The sequence below is a fragment of the Somniosus microcephalus genome, chromosome 15 (assembly GCF_052327205.1).
Source record: "Somniosus microcephalus isolate GS21.2 chromosome 15, FLI_Smic_1.0, whole genome shotgun sequence".
Taxonomy (NCBI): domain Eukaryota; kingdom Metazoa; phylum Chordata; class Chondrichthyes; order Squaliformes; family Somniosidae; genus Somniosus; species Somniosus microcephalus.
The window spans coordinates 57,999,584-58,017,041 of record NC_141001.1 but is presented as its reverse complement, the minus strand read 5'-3'; the positions used below and the strand labels follow the sequence as shown (position 1 = coordinate 58,017,041).

Sequence of the window (17,458 nt, the reverse complement as noted above, 5' to 3'; positions counted from 1 at the left end):
TGTAGATAAGCCCTAGCTCCCTATGTCCCACAGAAAGGTTTTCAATTGCCCGGAGGATTTAAAAAAAAAAATTGTTTTTGTCATTTGGCAACACTGGTAAGGCCACATTTATTATGCATCCCAAGTTGCCCTGAGAAGATGGGGAGCCTTCTCCTTGAACTGCTGCAGTCCTTATGATGATGGGCCTCCCAGAATGGCATTCGGTTGGGAATTCTAGGATATTGACAGTGACGACGAGGGCGACATATGTCCAAGGCAGGATAATGTGTGCCTTAGAAGGGAACTGGGAGGTTCTGCTGATGAAGTCTTGGTGAGAAGCTGCAGTGCATCTTGTAAATAGTAACACTGTAGCCACAGTAAACTGCTGGTGGATGTTTAGGCTAATGGATGAGGTGCTGATCAAGCAGATTGCATTGTCCTGGATGGTGTTGAGCTTCTTGAGTGTTGCTGCAGCTGCACCCAGCCAAGTAAGTGGAGAATATTCCAGCATGATGATAGCATGGCATGTTACTGGACTAGTAATTCAGAGGTCTGAACTAATCACGCAGAGAACGCTAGTTCAAATCCCACCACGGCAGTTTAAGAATCTGAATTCCATTAAAAAAAAAATCTGGAAATGAAAAGCTGGTACTAGTAAAAGTGACCATGAAGCTGTTGGATTGTCCTAAAAACCCAACTGGTTCACTAATGTTGTTTAGGGAAGGAAACCTACTGTGCTTACCGGCTCTATCCTATGTGACTCCAGGTGAGATCAGTGGCCTCAAACATGAGAAACTAGCAACTCTTCCTCTCCATTTGCCATACACTTTGCTACTGCAATGCTACTTGAGCCAAGCCTCTACATCAGGGCTTGCAATACCTGTGAGCAATGTCACAGGAGCTAGAAACACAAATAAAATTTGAAGTCGTAAAAGTATAAAAAAGAGACAGGAAAGTACAGAGACTAGGAAAAATGATACAAGAGAAGTGAACCATTTAAAACTTTTGCTTAGTTCATTTTAGTGATGAAAGATCACTATTACAGTGTTAAAGCTACACCTGAATAGCATTATAAATCCAGTTTTAGGGGATCCTTCAGGGGATGGTGTACGAGGTAAAATTTTAGATACCTGGCTGGAAAAAGGCCACAAATTTTCCTGGACCCAATAGTCTAAGGGTTAACTTCTTCAACAAACTCCTTTTATGTGACCAATGCAATTGAATTATAATCAACGGCTACCAGTGCACAAGTGTTTAAAAGTAATTCAACTCAATTATCTGCCATGTTATCAGGATGTTGGAGCCTAATTTTCCCATTTGAAATGGTGATCACTGGCACTTGACATTCCATTTTTCTTCTGTTTTATTTCTAGTTCTATTTCCCTCCCAAAGGCTCTCTTCATAATTCCAAGGGGTGGTCTTCTAATGTCTGATGCAACCATGTTATAATTAGCCCATTTTAATTACACTTTCAAATCATACTGATCACCAGACCTCATATGTTCACCTTCCTTCAGTTCACTAGTCATTTTTTATCACTCCAATGTTTTCGCTCCTCCCCTGAACGAATTCTTCCTGGCCTATGTTCAACTTGCATCAGCAGTGCTCTGGTACTTCTGACAAATGTTGATTCTTCCTGTGTAAGACAAGTAAATATCAGTATACTGTTTGACCACAGGTGGCATCACAACCAAACCCAATTTGGCTTCTGCTGATGTTCACGTGCTCATACTTTTCAACCAAGTCACTGGTACAGCAATCAGGAGTGCAAAACCTGGCTAAATTTTCTCTTTCCCAGTTTGAAGCTCATGCCAGCCCACCCAATCGTTTGTCTGTGATAGAATATACAGTAGAGAAGGAGGCCATTCGGCCTTTCCAAGAGCAATCCAGTTAGTCCCATTCAACATTCCTTATAAACTGCACGGCCGCGCAACTCTCTGCACAGCCCGGGACCGGCTTTTGCAACATTAAAGTTCATGCATATGCAAAACTATGAATGGGCCACGCAGCCCCTTAAAGGGGTCACGCACCCAAAAAAAATTAGAGAATATTGGTCCCACTCTCCTGCTCTTTTCCCATATTCCTGCAAATTTTTCTCCTTCAAGTATTTATACAATTCCCTTTTGAAGTCTACTATTGAATCTGTATCAATCACCATATCAGGCGGTACATTCCAAATCCTAACCACTCATTGCATAAAAATGTTTTTCTTCACGTCACCTCTGGTTTTATGCCAATCACCTTAAACCTGCGCCCTCTGGTCATCAATCCCTCAGCCATTGGAAACAGTTTCTCTTAATTTACTCTATCTAAACCCTTCATGATTTTAAACACCTCTATCAAATCTCCTCTTAGCCTTCTCTGCTCTAAGAAGGGATGAACAAATTTAACCAGAGCTAGGACTGAACGTGACACCTTCCTCATCATTATGTCTTAGTCCCAATCCCTATGATGCGTTTATCAAAAGGAGCCTTTGAAGGAGCAGAGGTTACCAATCAGTTTGATGATACGAATTCTAATACAGAATCTGTCCAATGTCCGTCACTTTTAAATAAACCCACAGCTTGAAATGTTTACATCTGTTTGCGAACTGTATAACTCTTGCAATTCATAAACAGCCCTCCGAACATTCCGCTAATGTTGATAACTATGGAATGAACTAATTTAACGTGGAAAAGCACTGCACTTCTGTCCATCTCAACGCTTTTAGATGCCAGCAAAATGCAGCACAAACAACCCCTTACCAGGTTGACGTCACATCCCCTCCAGGTGGAGTCGGATCCCCGAACGCCACGTACGTGGGTTTATTTCGCCTCTCAACCAACCCTGCTGTGAAATCGCGCCCATCTCCCGATCGACGGCCAAAATTAACCTATGGGAATTGGGTATGAGCGTAAGGCGGGGCCTAGAGGCAGCACTTAGCCAATGTGAATGACAGGAGGCGGGGCATATAGGAGCTGGTACTCGAGTAGGTTGCGGCGTTTGACAAGCGGGGTTGAACTGTGGTTTATGGACCTATTCGGTGTCTGTGCTTGTGAAGGGTCGCGGGGGACGGTGGTTGTGGCTGTGCGTCTTTCAGCAGAGCAAAGCTACCGTATGCCAGGGAAGGACAACTGCAGCCTTAGCTCATAAATCCAACTTAACCATCCAAAGAGGGACTTCATTACCCAAAGTCCCGTCTGAGAGTAGGAGGTACCCAGATATCGGGGTAAGGAGCAAAGCTGCGCCGTTACAATGAATCGTTGTATAACATTTATTTTGCTACGAATATTTGTATCTTCGTGTGATTAGCCGTGTATTTTGGACTTAAAGTCCTTAAACCTGTTGTGGACATCAGGCGACAATCTCATTCTTTGCATTGTGTCTGTGCCCTGTGGCAAAGTCTCTGCCCAAATCGTGAAACATATGTTGTACTTATTATTTTTCTGCAGGTTAAATGTCAATATGTTTCTACTTCCATTTCACAGCACTTTATTTTTTTTAAGACTTAAGGAATTAACTTACAAACTTTTTGTTATATATATTTGTAACCAAGGTTTGTTAAAGGCTTGTAAATAATGACAACACAAAGGATATATTTCTGTGGTGTATCAAGTTATATAATAATATAAAAATAAATAAATTCTGAACACCTAGAAATTAAAGTTCAGATCCTTAAATGCCACTAATATTTGTTTCTGTGCACAACATAGAGTTATAAATGCTACCCCTTTTGTTTGAAATGTTCTGCATCCCAATGTTGTTAAAATCATTGTTTTTATTTTGTGCCACCTTTTGTAGAATAAGACTCCCAGTATGTTTTGTGTGTGTATATACATTACAGAACAGGTAGCAAAATGAAATTACGTAGTTTAATTCTGTTATCTATTCTTGTAATATAGTAACTAAGGATAAATAAATTAGTGCATTTTGTGGATTGTGTTTCAGCACAGATGTTTGATCAGAAACATTTTATCCAATTTGCAGAACATTTGGTGCACTCTGGAGAATGCTGTTTGGAACAGTTTTTGTGTTTGCGATAATTGTTAAATATAGCTTATGTATGTACAGTCTTTATACAGCCATATTAAATAGATGTATCCATTTTCATTGTATGCGTCCCTGTGCCTGCAGAGGGAGAATTTACACAACCCGGGGATCTCAATTAAATTTTTTCTTTGCCTGAAACACCAGTGACTAGATTCTTGTCACTGACAAAACAAATAAAAAGGAAAAGTTAGTGTTGCCAGAATGCATGATTGAAACAGTAACAGAAATCTAATAAGTAATCATACATAGTGACTTAATGGCCCAGAAAGTGCTGGAGCGAATGCTGTGAATTGAATTTTTTTACCTCGCCCTTCAGATTGTATTATTTTTGCACCACAGATTGCTGGAAATGCGAATTGATAACCGCGTGGTGACATCAACGGTGAACATCGGGTACAATGGTCTATCTCCTTAACCAATTACATTTAAGGATAGAGAAAGAAATGGAGAAGTGAATGGGGTGAATTCAATTCAAATTGGATACAGAAAAGGAAAGAAAAAGAGGGGGGGGAAAAAGAGAGAAAAAGGAAAGGTGAAAAAAATCAAAAATTAAAAAACTCTCTGAACAATTTACTACCTTTGGGAATGACTCCACAGTTTCATTGTTCCCTTTCTGAGCCTCCAAGGCTGAGTGGCATGTTAGGACCATAAATTAGGTAATTAACAGGGTCCGTATGACCTGAATTACCAGCCCTATAGCTGTGGTGAGATAGATTTGTATTACCGGCGCAAATCCAGCTACTTCATGACGCACAATGGGGAGGCTCACGGCAAGATGGTAATTTTTTTGGTTTTGGTGAGCAGAGTGGCACAAATCGTACAGCAATTTGTGGCGAATCGAAACTTGTGCCATATCTCTTTCACCACAAATTACTGGGTTTTATTACACTAGTAATGGCGGGCGCCATGAACTCGCCATTATTTTTCCAGCAATTTCTGGGCAAATAGGCAGTCTAATATAGTAATCTGTACAATAGGGTTGCTAGAAAACATTAGAAACTGCCAGACCTACTTACAGTAGCTCCTTTAACTATAGATTGTAATATGTAATGTTTGAGAGCAAACTTGTTCTAAATATTCTCTGGAGCTTTGATACTGCAGTCTATATATTTATGTTAATATGATTTATTCAATCAAGTTTGCATAAATTGGAAAAAGGGTGCGTCTGCTTGTTAGTTACTTGGTGATGACAGAAGAAATGTGTATCATTCTTATTTGTGTCCAGTTTTTCTAATTTTTGCCATTCCTTGTGAGGACCAACTGTTGCAAACTCATGCCTTATCACTGAATGGGATACAACATTAGTACACTGTGTGGGCTTTGCTGTCCTTGTCTTTTTTTATATATAAAAGGAAGTCTTTTTAATGAGATCTCAAATGCCTTGTAAGTGTTTCACGTACAATTAATCACTTAAGAGTGCAGTGATTGTCCTTTGAGGCAAGCATGGGAGTTATTTTGCAGATAGTGCCGATTTACCAATTGATTGTCACGAGAGTATAAGTTAGGAGCTTGGCTAATAATATAATTTAGTAGGAATTCAATGAAATAGTATTCAGTGGCATGCACCCTCATCTGTTTAAGTAAGTCAGCAGAGATAGCAGGGACTCTGGCCACAATTTTTCATCCTCCTGAAATGTGCAACTTGTGTTGTGAAACAGAGAGTGGCTGATGTAACACCCTTGTTCAAGAAGGGGGAGAAGGATAAAGTGGGTAGCTATAGATCAACTAGTCTATTATCAGTTGTGAACAAATTCTTAATTCAAGATAAAGTTAGTAAACATTTAGAAATGCATGTGTTAAAGGCTGAAGAGAGAAGGAGGAGAGCATGCCGGGGGATGTCAGAGACGCCATAATTGTGACCATCTTCAAGAAAGGTGACTAGTCTGATTGGGGTAATTACAGAGGAGTTTCCCTGCTGTCTGCCACAGGGAAAGTCATCGCAAGAATCCTCCTCAATTGCCTTCTCCCAGTGGCCGAAGAGCTCTTCCCAGAGTCGCAATGTGGATTCTGCCCACTAAGGGGCACAATGGACATGATCTTCCCTGCATTTCTCTTGTAATTGACGTGCGGTGAACAGCACCAACCACTGTACATGGCCACCTTTGATCTCACAAAGGCCTTCGACACTGTCAACCGTGAGGGATTATGAAGGGTCCTCCTCAAATTCGGCTGCCCTCAAATGTTTGTCACCATCCTCCGCCTGCTTCATGATGACATGCAAGCCGTGATCCTGACCAATGGTTCCACCACAGACCCAATTCACATACGAACCGGGGTCAAACAAGGCTGTGTCATCGCACCAACGCTCTTCTCGATCTTCCTTGCTGCAATGCTCCATCTCACCCTCAGTAAGCTCCCCACTGGAGTGGAGCTAATTTACAGAACAAACGGGAAACTGTTCAACCTCCGTCGCCTCCAGTCCAGATCCAAGGTCGTCCCATCCTCTGTCGTCTAATTATAGTGTGCAGACGACACTTGCGTCTGCGCTCACTCAGAGATCGAACTCCAAACCATTGTCAACACCTTCACCGAAGCGTACGAGAGCATAGGCCTTGCACAAAACATCGGTAAGACAAAGGTCCTCTACCAACCTGTCCCCGCCACACAGTACTGCCCCCTGATTATCGAAATCCACGACCAGGCCTTGGACAACGTGGACCACTTTCCATACCTCGGGAGCCTACTGTCAACAAGGGCAGACTTCGACGACTAAGTCCAGCACCGCCTTCAGTGTGCCAGTGCAGCCTTCGGTCAGCTGAGGAAGAGCGTGTTTGAAGATCAGGACCTCAAACCCGGCACTAAGCTCATGGTCTACAGAGCAGCAGTGATACCCACCCTGTTGTATGCCTCAGAGACATGGACCATGTACAGCAGGCACCTCAAAGCACTGGAGAGGTACCACCAACGCTGCCTCTGCAAGATCCTGCAAATCCATTGGCAGGATAGGCGCACCAACATCAGTGTTCTTCCTCAGGCCAGCATTGAGCATGGTCAAAGCTTCGATCAGCTCCGATGGACAGATCACATTGTCCGCATGCCCGATATGAGGCTCCCAAAACAAGCGCTCTACTCGGAGCTCCGGCACGGCAAGAGAGCCCCAGGTGGGCAGAGGAAACGCTTCAAAGACACCCTCGAAGCCTCCTTGAAAAAGTGTAACATCCCCATCGACACCTGGGAATCCCTGGCCCAAGACTGCACAAAGTGGAGGAGAAGCATCCGGGAAGGTGCCGAACCCCCCGAGTCTCTTCGCTGGGAGCAAGCGGAAGCCAAGCACAGGCAGCGCAAGGAGCGCACGTCAACCCAAGCACCCCACCCACCCGCCCCTTCAACCACCGTCTGCCCCAACTGTGACAGTCTGTAGGTCCCGTATTGGACTCGTCAGTCACATGCGAACTCATTTTTAATGTGGAAGCAAGTCATCCTCTGTTCTGAGGGACTGCCTAAGAAGGGACCTGCTGAACCTGTTAAAGACAAGTCTCATTTCCAAAAACTCCATTTAGTTTTTTTATGAAGTGACAGACTGAATAGATAACAGGAATGCAGTAGATGTAGTGTAAATGGATTTTCAGAAGGTGTTTGACAAGGTTCCTTGGAAGATTCAGGCATTTGGAAGATTCAGGCATTTGATGCAATGTATGTCGAGACAAGGAGAGACCAAAAACTTGATCAAAGGATTGGCTTAAAGGAGGAGCAGAATGTGGAGAGGCAGAGGGATTTAGGGAGGGAACTCCAGACCTTGGGCTTAAGACATCTGAAAGCGCAGCCGTTAATGGTGAGGCAAAGGCAGGGGGTATGCATAAAAAGCCCAAGTCTGAGGAATGGAGAGTTCTTTGGGGAGGGCTGTAGGACTTGAGATGGGGAGAGGCAAGACCATGAAGGGATTTAAGTGCAAACAATTATAATTTTAAATTTAAGGCTTTGGGGGACAGGGACTCCATGTAGGCCAACAAAGATGAGGCTGAATGGTGGGCAGGTCTTGGTTTGGTATAGAATAGTTTTGGATGAGCTGAAGTTTATGGAGGGTGAAGAATGGGAGGAATTGTGTTGGCACCCATGAGCCAAGTTTAAGTTAATGCAATTATCCACAATAAAATCATGGATGGCAAGGGCCATTTTCACGAGTGCATAGACATTCTGGAGGGAAATGCGGAATGGGTGGTGATTGTTGGTCTGTTGGCAGTGTCCAAGGCGGCAGTGCTGTGTGGGGTGAGCAGGATAGGAAGGAGCTTGGTAATGTTAGTTCCCAGTGAGTGGGAGAGTAAGGCAATTTGGGTTGCTGCTCATAAGGAGGTAGTGACCGGTGCCTAGATGGGCCCTTTGGCAAATGCCAAGAGAGTCACAGAGGGTAGCTGTGGGCTTATCCAAGTGGGATTCAAGCTTTGAATGGTGGCAGGCGAATAGGAAGGTGGTGGAGTACCGATGAGTTGAGGTAGGGATTGGGGGAGAGGCAAAGTACCCAAGAGATGGAAAAAAGTATAAGTGGCACCATGAAACAGAAATTGGCTGATGGACAGGAAATAGAGTTAGGGTAAATGGATGTTTCTTGGAATGGAGAAGGGATGCAAGTGGTATACCCCAGGGGTTAGTGCTTGGTCCGCTTTTGTTCTCGGTGTATATATAAATTTGGACTCTCTGTTAGTGCAAGTGCAAGTAGATAAAGCCGTAAAGAAAGACAATAGAATTTTGGGCTTTATAAATGCGGGCATAAACATAGAAGATAGGAGTAGGCCATTCGGCCCCTCGAGCCTGCTCCGCCATTCAATGAGATCATGGCTGATCATCCAAATTCAGTACCCTGTCTCTGCCTTCTCCCCATATCCCTTGATCCCTTTAGCCTTAAGAAATATATCCAACTCCTTCTTGAATATATTTAATGAACTGGCCTCCACCGCCCTCTGTGGCAGAGAATTCCACAGGTTCACCACTCTCTGGGTGAAGAAATTCCTCCTCCATTTCAGTCCTAAATGGCTTACCTCTTATCCTAGACCATGACACCGGTTCTGGACTCCCTGGCCATCGGAAACATCCTTCCTGCATCTAGTCTGCCCAGGCCTGACAGAATTTTATAGGTTTCGATGAGATCCCCTCTCAATCTTCTAAACTCCAGTGAGTATAAGTCCAATCGACACAATCTTTCCTCATACGTCATTCCTGCCATCCCAGGTATCAGCCTGGTGAATCTTCGCTGCACTCCCTCCATGGCAAGAATGTCCTTCCTCAGGTAAGGTGACCAAAACTGCACACAACACTGAAGGTGCTGTCTCACCAAGGCCCTGTACAACTGCAGCAAGACATCCTTGTTCCTGTACTCGAACCCTCTTGCTACGAAGGCCAACATACCATTTGCTTTCTTAACCGCCTGCTGCACCTGCATGCTTACCTTCAGTGACTGGTGCACAAGAACACCCAGGTCACTTTGCACTTCCCCTTCTCCCAATCTATTGCCATTCAAATAATAGGCTGCCTTCCTGTTTTTGCCACCAAAGTGGATAACCTCACATTTATCCACATTATAGTGCATTTGCCATGTTTCTGCCCAATCACCCAACCTGTCCAAATCGTACTGGAGTTTCACGACATCTTCCTCACAGCATACCCTCCCACCCAGCTTTGTGTCGTCTGCAAATTTGGAGATATTACATCCAATTCCCTCGTCCAGATCATTAATATATATTGTGAACAGCTGGGGTCCTAGGACCGATCTTTGCGGTACCCCACTAGTCACTGCCTGCCACTCAGAAAACGACCCATTTATTCCAACTCTTTGCTTTCTATCTGCCAACCAGTTCTCTATCCAAGTCAATACCTTGCCCCCAATCCCATGTGCCTTAATTTTGCACGCTAATCTCTTATGCGGGACCTTATCGAAAGCCTTCTGAAAGTCCAAATATACCACATCTACTGGTTCTCCCTTATCTATTTTACCAGTTACATCCTCAAAAAATTCCAGTAGGTTAGTCAAGCACGATTTACCTTTTGTAAATCCATGTTGACTTTGTCCGATCCCGTCACTGCTTTCCAAGTGCTCTGCTATTACATCTTTTATAATGAACTCTAGCATTTTCCCCACTACCGATGTCGGGCTTACCGGTCTATAATTCCCCGCTTTTTCTCTACCACCTTTTTTGAATAGTGGGGTAACATTAGCTACCCTCCAATCCATGGGTACTGTTCCAGAGTCTATCGAGTTCTGGAAGATCATCAGCAATGCATCTACTATTTCTAGGGCCACTTCCTTAAGTACCCTAGGATGTAGATTATCAGGCCCTGGGGATTTATCGGCCTTCAGTCCCATCAATTTTCCTAACACCATTTTCCTACAAATACTGATTTCTTTCAGTTACACCCTTTCATCAGGCCCTATGTTCCCCGGCATCTCTGGGAGGTTATTTGTGTCCTCCTTTGTGAAGACAGAACAGTTGGTCCGCCATTTCTTTGTTCCCCATTATAAATTCCCCTGATTCTGACTGCAAGGGACCTATGCTTGACTTCACCAATCTTTTTCTCTTCACATATCTATAAAAGCTTTTACAGTCAGTTTATGTTCCCTGCAAACTTACACTCGTATTCAATTTTCCCTTCTTAATTAATCCCTTTGTCCTCCTTTGTTGAATCCTAAACTGCTCCCAATCCTCAGGATTATTGCTTTTTCTGGCCAATTTATATGTCCTCTCCTTGGATCTTAATGTACAAGAGTAAAGAAGCAATGATGAATTTGCACAAATGTTGGTTAGATCACAGTTAAAAGTACTATGTACAGTTTTGGAAACATCATTATAGAAAGGACATTAAATCTATAGAGAGTGTACTAACTATGTGAGGTCTCCAGGATGATGACCGGGATGGGAAACTCTTTTTTTACAAGGAGAGATAAGATACTGGGGTTATTTCCCATTGGAGCAGAAAAGGCTAAGGAAGAGATTTAATAAAAGCTTTTCAAAGTTATGCAGAGTTTTGATATAATGAATAAAAGACTATTTCCTCTGATTGGGAACCAATGGAAACTCTCACTAAGGGAGTGAGAAAACAAGCTGCGAGAAATGACTTTAAACAGATGGTTGTTGGAATATAGAATGCTTTGCCATGGGACGTGGTTGAGGCAGGGATCATTGCATCTTTTAATGGAAAATTGGATACATATTTGAAGCAGAGGAAGATACAAGGCTATGGGGAGACAATGAAGCAGTGGGCTTAGCTTTGGGTTGCTCAGGCAAAAAGGCAACACAAGGCACAGTGAACCAAATGGCCTCCTGTACTGTAAATGTCTTTGATTCTATGGGTCTGACTGCCACACAGTTGTAGAAGTACAGTAATAGCTACAATGTGTTACACGAGCAAAAGAGTTCAGATATAACAACAGAAAATGCTGGAAATACTCAGCAGGCCAGGCAGCATCTGTGGAGAGAGAAACAGAGTTAACGTTTCAGGTCTGGAAGGGTCCCAGACCTGAAACGTTAACTCTGTTTTTCTCTCTCCACGGATGCTGCCTGGCCTGCTGAGTATTTCCAGCGTTTTCTGTTTCAGATTTCCAGCATCCGCAGTACTTTGCTAGTATAAAAGAGTTCAGATGTTGATTTGCAAAAGAACACTGAACTTGTTCTTGGCCACTGAGAATTTTTTGCAACCCATTTGTTTTTACTTTAATATGTATACATTGAGATTTTATTTCCAATTCTATGTTTCATCTCTCAATTATTTCAGTGCTTTTTTTTAATTGCTTGGGGCCATTATCCTTTGAAACATTTTCTTCACAGCCTATTGGAACACAATTGGTCTTTAAGGCAATTCCATTGAATTTGGCATCAGAAATCCAGCCAAAATGAAATTTCATATGTTGAGGTACTGTGTGGGAGCTAAAGAAATGAGTATAGTAATATAATTGCTGCAAGTTTGTCATTTTATTTTATTTTTCTTATCATTGTGAGATTTTTTTATCTTTTTGTATCCAACTTGTATAACCGTAGCTCTGCTAATTTAGTTCATTATCGGGAATTGTTAATCTTTTCATCTGTTACTAATTGAACCCTGAATTGATACCTTGGGATTAATTAATTGTACACTGGATGCTTTTAAGTTGAGAAATTTATGAAAGTACAGCATGGTACCTAAAAGTCATAGTTATACAGCACAGAAAGAGGCCCATCGCGTCCGCGCCGGCCATCAGGCCCTGTCTAATCTAATCCCATTTTCCAGCATTTGGTCCGTAGCCTTGTATGCTATGGCATTTCAAGTGCTTATCCAAATGCTTCTTGAATGTTGAGGGTTCCTGCCTCTACCACCCTTTCAGGCAGTGAGTTCCAGATTCCAACCACCCTCTGGGTGAAAAAGTTCTTCCTCAAATCTCCTCTAAACCTCCTGCCCCTTGCCTTGAATCTATGCCCCCTTGTTATTGACCCCTCTACTAAGGGGAAAAAGTTCCTTTCTATCTACCCTATCTATGCCCCTCATAATTTTGTACACCTCAATCAGGTCCCCCCTCAGCCTTCTCTGCTCCAAGGAAAACAACCCCAGCCTGTCCAGTCTTTCTTCATAGATGAAGTGATCCAGCCCAGGTAACATCCTGGTGAATCTCCTCTGCACCCTCTCCAAAGCAATCACACCCTTCCTATAGTGTGGTGACCAGAACTGCACACAGTACTCCAGCTGTGGCCTAATCAGCGTTTTGTACAGTTCCATCATAACCTCCCTGCTCTTATATTCTATGCCTCGGCTAATGAAGGCAAATATCCCAAAGCGTCTCAAACTAGTTAGCATTTGGATAATCCACTCTGATGATCTAACTACTTTGGTATCACATTGCATGATGCAAACAGCAGCAATAATAATTTGCATTTATACAGCACTTTTAACATAGAAAAAATCCCAAGGTGCTTCACAGATGTGTAATTTAAAAAATGGATGCTGAGTCAAAGATTGAAATATTACAAGGGGTGACCAGAAGCTTGGTCAAAGAGGTGGGCTTTAAGGAAAGTCTTAAAGCAGAAGAGGTTGAAGGCACATCTGCCAATGGTAGGGGGAAGAATGCACAGGAGGCCAGAGTCTCGGGAATGAAGATTTATGGGGCTGTGGTGCTAGAATAGGTTAGAGATAGGAGTGGGTGAGGCCATGAAGTGATTTAAACACTAGAATGTGAAATTTAAATTACAAGTGTTGGGGGACTGGGAGCCAGGGTGAGCAGGACTTGGTGGGCATAAGATATTGCTATGAAGTTTTGGTTAAGCTGAAGTTTATGGAATCTGGAGGATGGGAGGCTGTCGGGGAGAGAGCATTGTAATAGCCTAGTCTGGAGGTGCCGATGGCATGGATGAGGATTTCAGCAGCAGATGTTCCAAGTTAGGAACAGAGGAAGGCAATGTTAGGAAGGTTGTAGTAGGTAGTCTTTGTGATGGAGATGATATGGGGTTGGAAACTTTGCTTGGGATCAAATATGATGCTGAGGCTGCGAACAGCCTGATTCAGCCTAAGACAGTGGCTGAGGGAGGGGATGGAATCGATGGCAAGGGTATGGCATTTGTGGCAGGGGCCGAAGATGATGGCTTTGGTCTTCCTAGTGTTCAACTGGAGGAAATTACAGCCACTACCCACTACCTCGCCCAAGTAACTATTTTCATGTATAAGCATGGACCATGAGTGCCAAAGGCAAACTGGCATCACAACTGAGTCCAATTTTATCCACAACTGGCATCCACAGATGCACACTTCCCAGCAAGAGTTACTGGTTAGTGATTAATAATGGAAACCTCATTGTTTGCCCCCTTCCTCAGCACAGGAGCATTGAAACCAATTATTATGGCAGTATTGCTGCCTTGGCTGGGATCCAACTTGGGACCTTCCTTGTCAGCATGGCTCAGTTCCACACGTGATTGCATGCTTGCCATTAAGATAAAACTGACCGAGCAGTAAATCTGTTTACTTCTTGGGTTCTGTTGAATTTTTGTGTGTCTTTTATGATGATTTTCAATCAAAGATTGGGTGTTTGGACCTACATTTTTTTACAACAAAGTGGAGAGTATGTTCTTGTAAAGTGCATGCAGTAAGGTTACAATTACAATTTTATTGCTTCAGACTATGTAGATTATGTTTCAATAATGAAATATTACATACTGGACGTTGTTTTACAGAGTACTTCAGTACAATGCTTTATCAAGTCAAAGACTATGCTTGTAATGGCCATGTTTATATTGATGAACAAAACAACTATGTATTTTGAGTGTTCAATTCAACAGTGGTTCTATGATCCTATGTGAATGTCAGTTTTCTGAATGAACAAAAACTGCTTGTGATTGTTTTAGGAATGATCATGCAACGTCCTTTTTACTACTTGGTTGACTAATTGAAATGTTTGAAATGTTCCAGTTGAGTAAATAAATCTGTAATTGTTATGAGGAAGATCTCTGATACTGCTTTTCTTTGTACACTGTAGATGCATTGGAATTGGAAAAGTGTATCAGTGTCTCATTGTTGGCTGCTGCTCTGTCTCCTTGTTGCTGCTGAAACTGTACCAATCGATAAAATAAAGCTGAACAAAATAGAAGAGCCAGTGCAGGCAACGGTTGAAACTCCAGTAAGTGTTCCAATCATTCCACAGGTTTGAAAAGTAAAAATATTTCTGAATGTTGTCTATTTTATATATAGAATCATTGTTTGTTTGCACTGGAGAGGTTCAAAGTTCTGCCGTAGTTTTGGGTTTGTATATGTTTGAGTAATAAATGTACAAACTCAGGCCAGTGAGTGATCTGAATGTATCCAAGTAATTGATCCTTAACTAGTTATGCAATGCTTTATTACCTTCTCCAAATACCATGTTAATTTTATGGGAGCTATCTGGTGTTTCATAATGGTTAGTAAAAGCAATGAGCAGCTGATAAAACAGTACATCTGACCACGAAGGAGTAAAATAATTAACATGTTCTGAGATAAGTAAATACAGTTTCCAGGGGAACAAAATCATTTGTGTAATGGGTGCATACGTGTCCCAGTTTCATGAAGTGGTAGGAAGCAATGGTTGACAATTCTATTTGTCCTGAGGGACAGTATGCAACATTTTTTGGCAATGGGTATGTCATGGAGGGGAAAAAACAAAAGGATCAGTTGACGCTACAGGATGTAATGCAGTGTCAAATGACTGGACTTCTGCCACTGAAGAGTCCTGTAGCTTGTAAGCAGCCTTTTGAAGCTTAAGCTGTGTGCTACCTAATAGGAGAACAAATGGATTGGAGTGTGGCAATCTGCTAATGCACAAGGGAACATTGCTGCCACCATTAGATGTATTTCCCCCTTCCAATATTTTTTTGGCATGGGTTATATCTCTTCCCCTGCCCACTCTAAATTCTGGAATTCCCCCTGATGTCGCTTTCCTAAGCACTTTTTTACATATGGTTGTGCCTCTGACAGAGTAGTAGTAAAGTTCAAGTGACTTATCAATATCCTTTGAACCCCAATGTGTTTGTGTAACTTTGGTATGTGAGTATGCTGAGCAATATGTTCTTTGACAAGGGCTTAAAACTGCACATGACTCATACTGATGCTGTTCTTTTCTATTATGTAACTGTAATTTTAATAATTACGCTCCTCATTTGAGTGAATGATACAGATAATAGCAACTGTTTGGATTCGGATCCTGCTCCAGAATGTTTTGGAGCTACACCCTTCCTTTCTCTTCAGGCAGTGAAGCCTTTTTGTTCAGCTGCATATATGTACTTTTATCTGATGATAGTTGCATTAACGCAATTACTGTAACCCAAATAATCCCAGTGGTGCCAACTGCTATTGATGATTTTGTTTTGTGTGTGTGTGTGAGCAGATGATAGCATGTGTTCTGTGAGGAAAGTGTATCCCATTTTTCGATGAGTGTTTCGCTATAGGCATAGACATGCTGCTGTGAGCAAGGCCTAGAGATGCAAGTTGTAAGCGCATCAGCCTAGGCGTGCGGGGGGGCGGGGTGTGGTGTGCTCTGTTGAGGTGGGACTTCTGCCTGCTTTGCAGCTGTCTCCCTAGCCATATAGCTTCTCCTAGAGTCATTTTCTTGCTGATGTGGACTCCCTAGCTTCTGCCAGGGAATCCTACCAAAATCAGGATGAAAATCCGCATTAGTAGGCCGCAGATGCCTCGTACTGTATGTGAATGCTGACATTCTTTGTGCTGCCAGCAAGAAGTTCATTAAAAAAAAAACATTTCTTATCCTCTTCTGGCATTGTAGATGGCATTGCTTGTAGAGCCATAGCAGTGGCCCTCACCGCTAGCAACATTTGTTTTGTGCTTTCACTGATCTTTGAATGATGGGGTGTAAAATGTGGTCCATGTGTCCAGAGTTTAGGATAAATAGCAGGAAATATGGCAGAGGCTATGTTTCCATAATTATGCTGTGATTTACATGCACCCTTCAGAAAACAGGGAGGTAGGAATATAGCAGTGCAAATTTCTGGCCCTGTCTACTCCAGACCCACTGGAGAACTGGTGGAAGGGAGCCGGAGAACTGGTGGAAGGGAGCCGCAAAGCTTCGGCCAACATCCCTGTCCAGTCAGTGCGTAAACTCTGTTTATTGTTACTCTGGAACCGTGATTAACTGCATAAAATTCCTTTTGTTCTAATGTTATTGTGACTTCAAAAGGAATGAAATTCTTCTTGTGAATAACTTGTGAAAAATGACTCAACTTTTTTGCTAAAATTACAGAGAAGAAATTTTCTCCACAGAATCAATACAAAATATATGGCTGTGATTGATATTTCATCTTTATTTGAGCTCACTGCAATGTTGAGAAATGATATTGGCTCAGAAGCTCAAGATGTAGAATCAGTTTGGGTGGAGATAAGAAATAGTTAGGGTACAAAGTCACTGGTGAGAGTAGTATATAGGCCCCCTAACAGTAGCTATACTGTAGGACAGCGTATAAATCAAGAAATAATGGGGGCTTGTAAGAAAGGTACTGCAATAATCATGGGTGATTTTAACCATCATATAGATTGGACAAATCAAATTGGCAAGGGTAGCCTCGAGGACGAGTTCATGGAGTGTATTCAGCATGGTTTCTTAGAGCAAATAAGGGAACCAACCAGGGAGCAGGCTATTTTAGATCAGTTTGAGGGTGAGAAACTTGGGTCTGAAACTAATGTCTTAAACTTTAAATAAAGGCAATTACAAGGGTATGAGGCCAGAGTTGGCTAAAATGGACTGGGAAAATAGATTAAAGACTAAGACAGTAGATCAGCAGTGGCAGACATTTAAGGAGATATTTCATAAATCTCAGCAGAGGCATATTCCAGCGAGAAAGAAAGGCTCTATGAGAAGGATGCACCATCCATGGCTAACTAAGGAAGTTAAGGATGGTATCAAATTGAAAGAAAAGGCATACAATGTTGCGAAGATTAGTGGTAAGCCAGAGGATTAGGAAATTTTTAGAAACCAGCAAAGGATGACTAAAAAAATTATAAAGAGAGAGAAGATAGAGTA

General features: G+C 42.4%; 1 protein-coding gene and 1 long non-coding RNA gene across 3 annotated transcripts in view; one reads left to right on the top strand and one right to left on the bottom strand.

Annotated features, from left to right (window-relative positions):
* Positions 1–1,422: 1,422 nt before the first annotated feature.
* Positions 1,423–2,827, bottom strand: LOC147106764 (uncharacterized). The gene is made up of 2 exons (XR_015080986.1): positions 2,724–2,827; positions 1,423–1,615 (listed from the first exon to the last, which is right to left on the bottom strand). It is a non-coding gene; the product is annotated as an uncharacterized LOC147106764 (long non-coding RNA).
* Positions 2,828–2,917: 90 nt separating this feature from the next.
* LOC147106763 (nucleobindin-2-like) overlaps positions 2,918–17,458 on the top strand; it is a 51,355-nt gene continuing 36,814 nt past the window's right edge. Inside the window, exons 1-2 of one of the 2 annotated variants that reach the window (XM_086007854.1) lie at positions 2,918–3,187; positions 14,432–14,572. Coding sequence is in view for 1 of the 2 variants with exons in the window: in XM_086007853.1 (XP_085863979.1) it covers positions 14,432–14,572 (141 nt within the window). In the remaining variant the exon portion in view is untranslated. The remainder of the gene's footprint in view (positions 3,188–14,431; positions 14,573–17,458) is intronic. The other variant, XM_086007853.1, reaches the window with a different exon arrangement.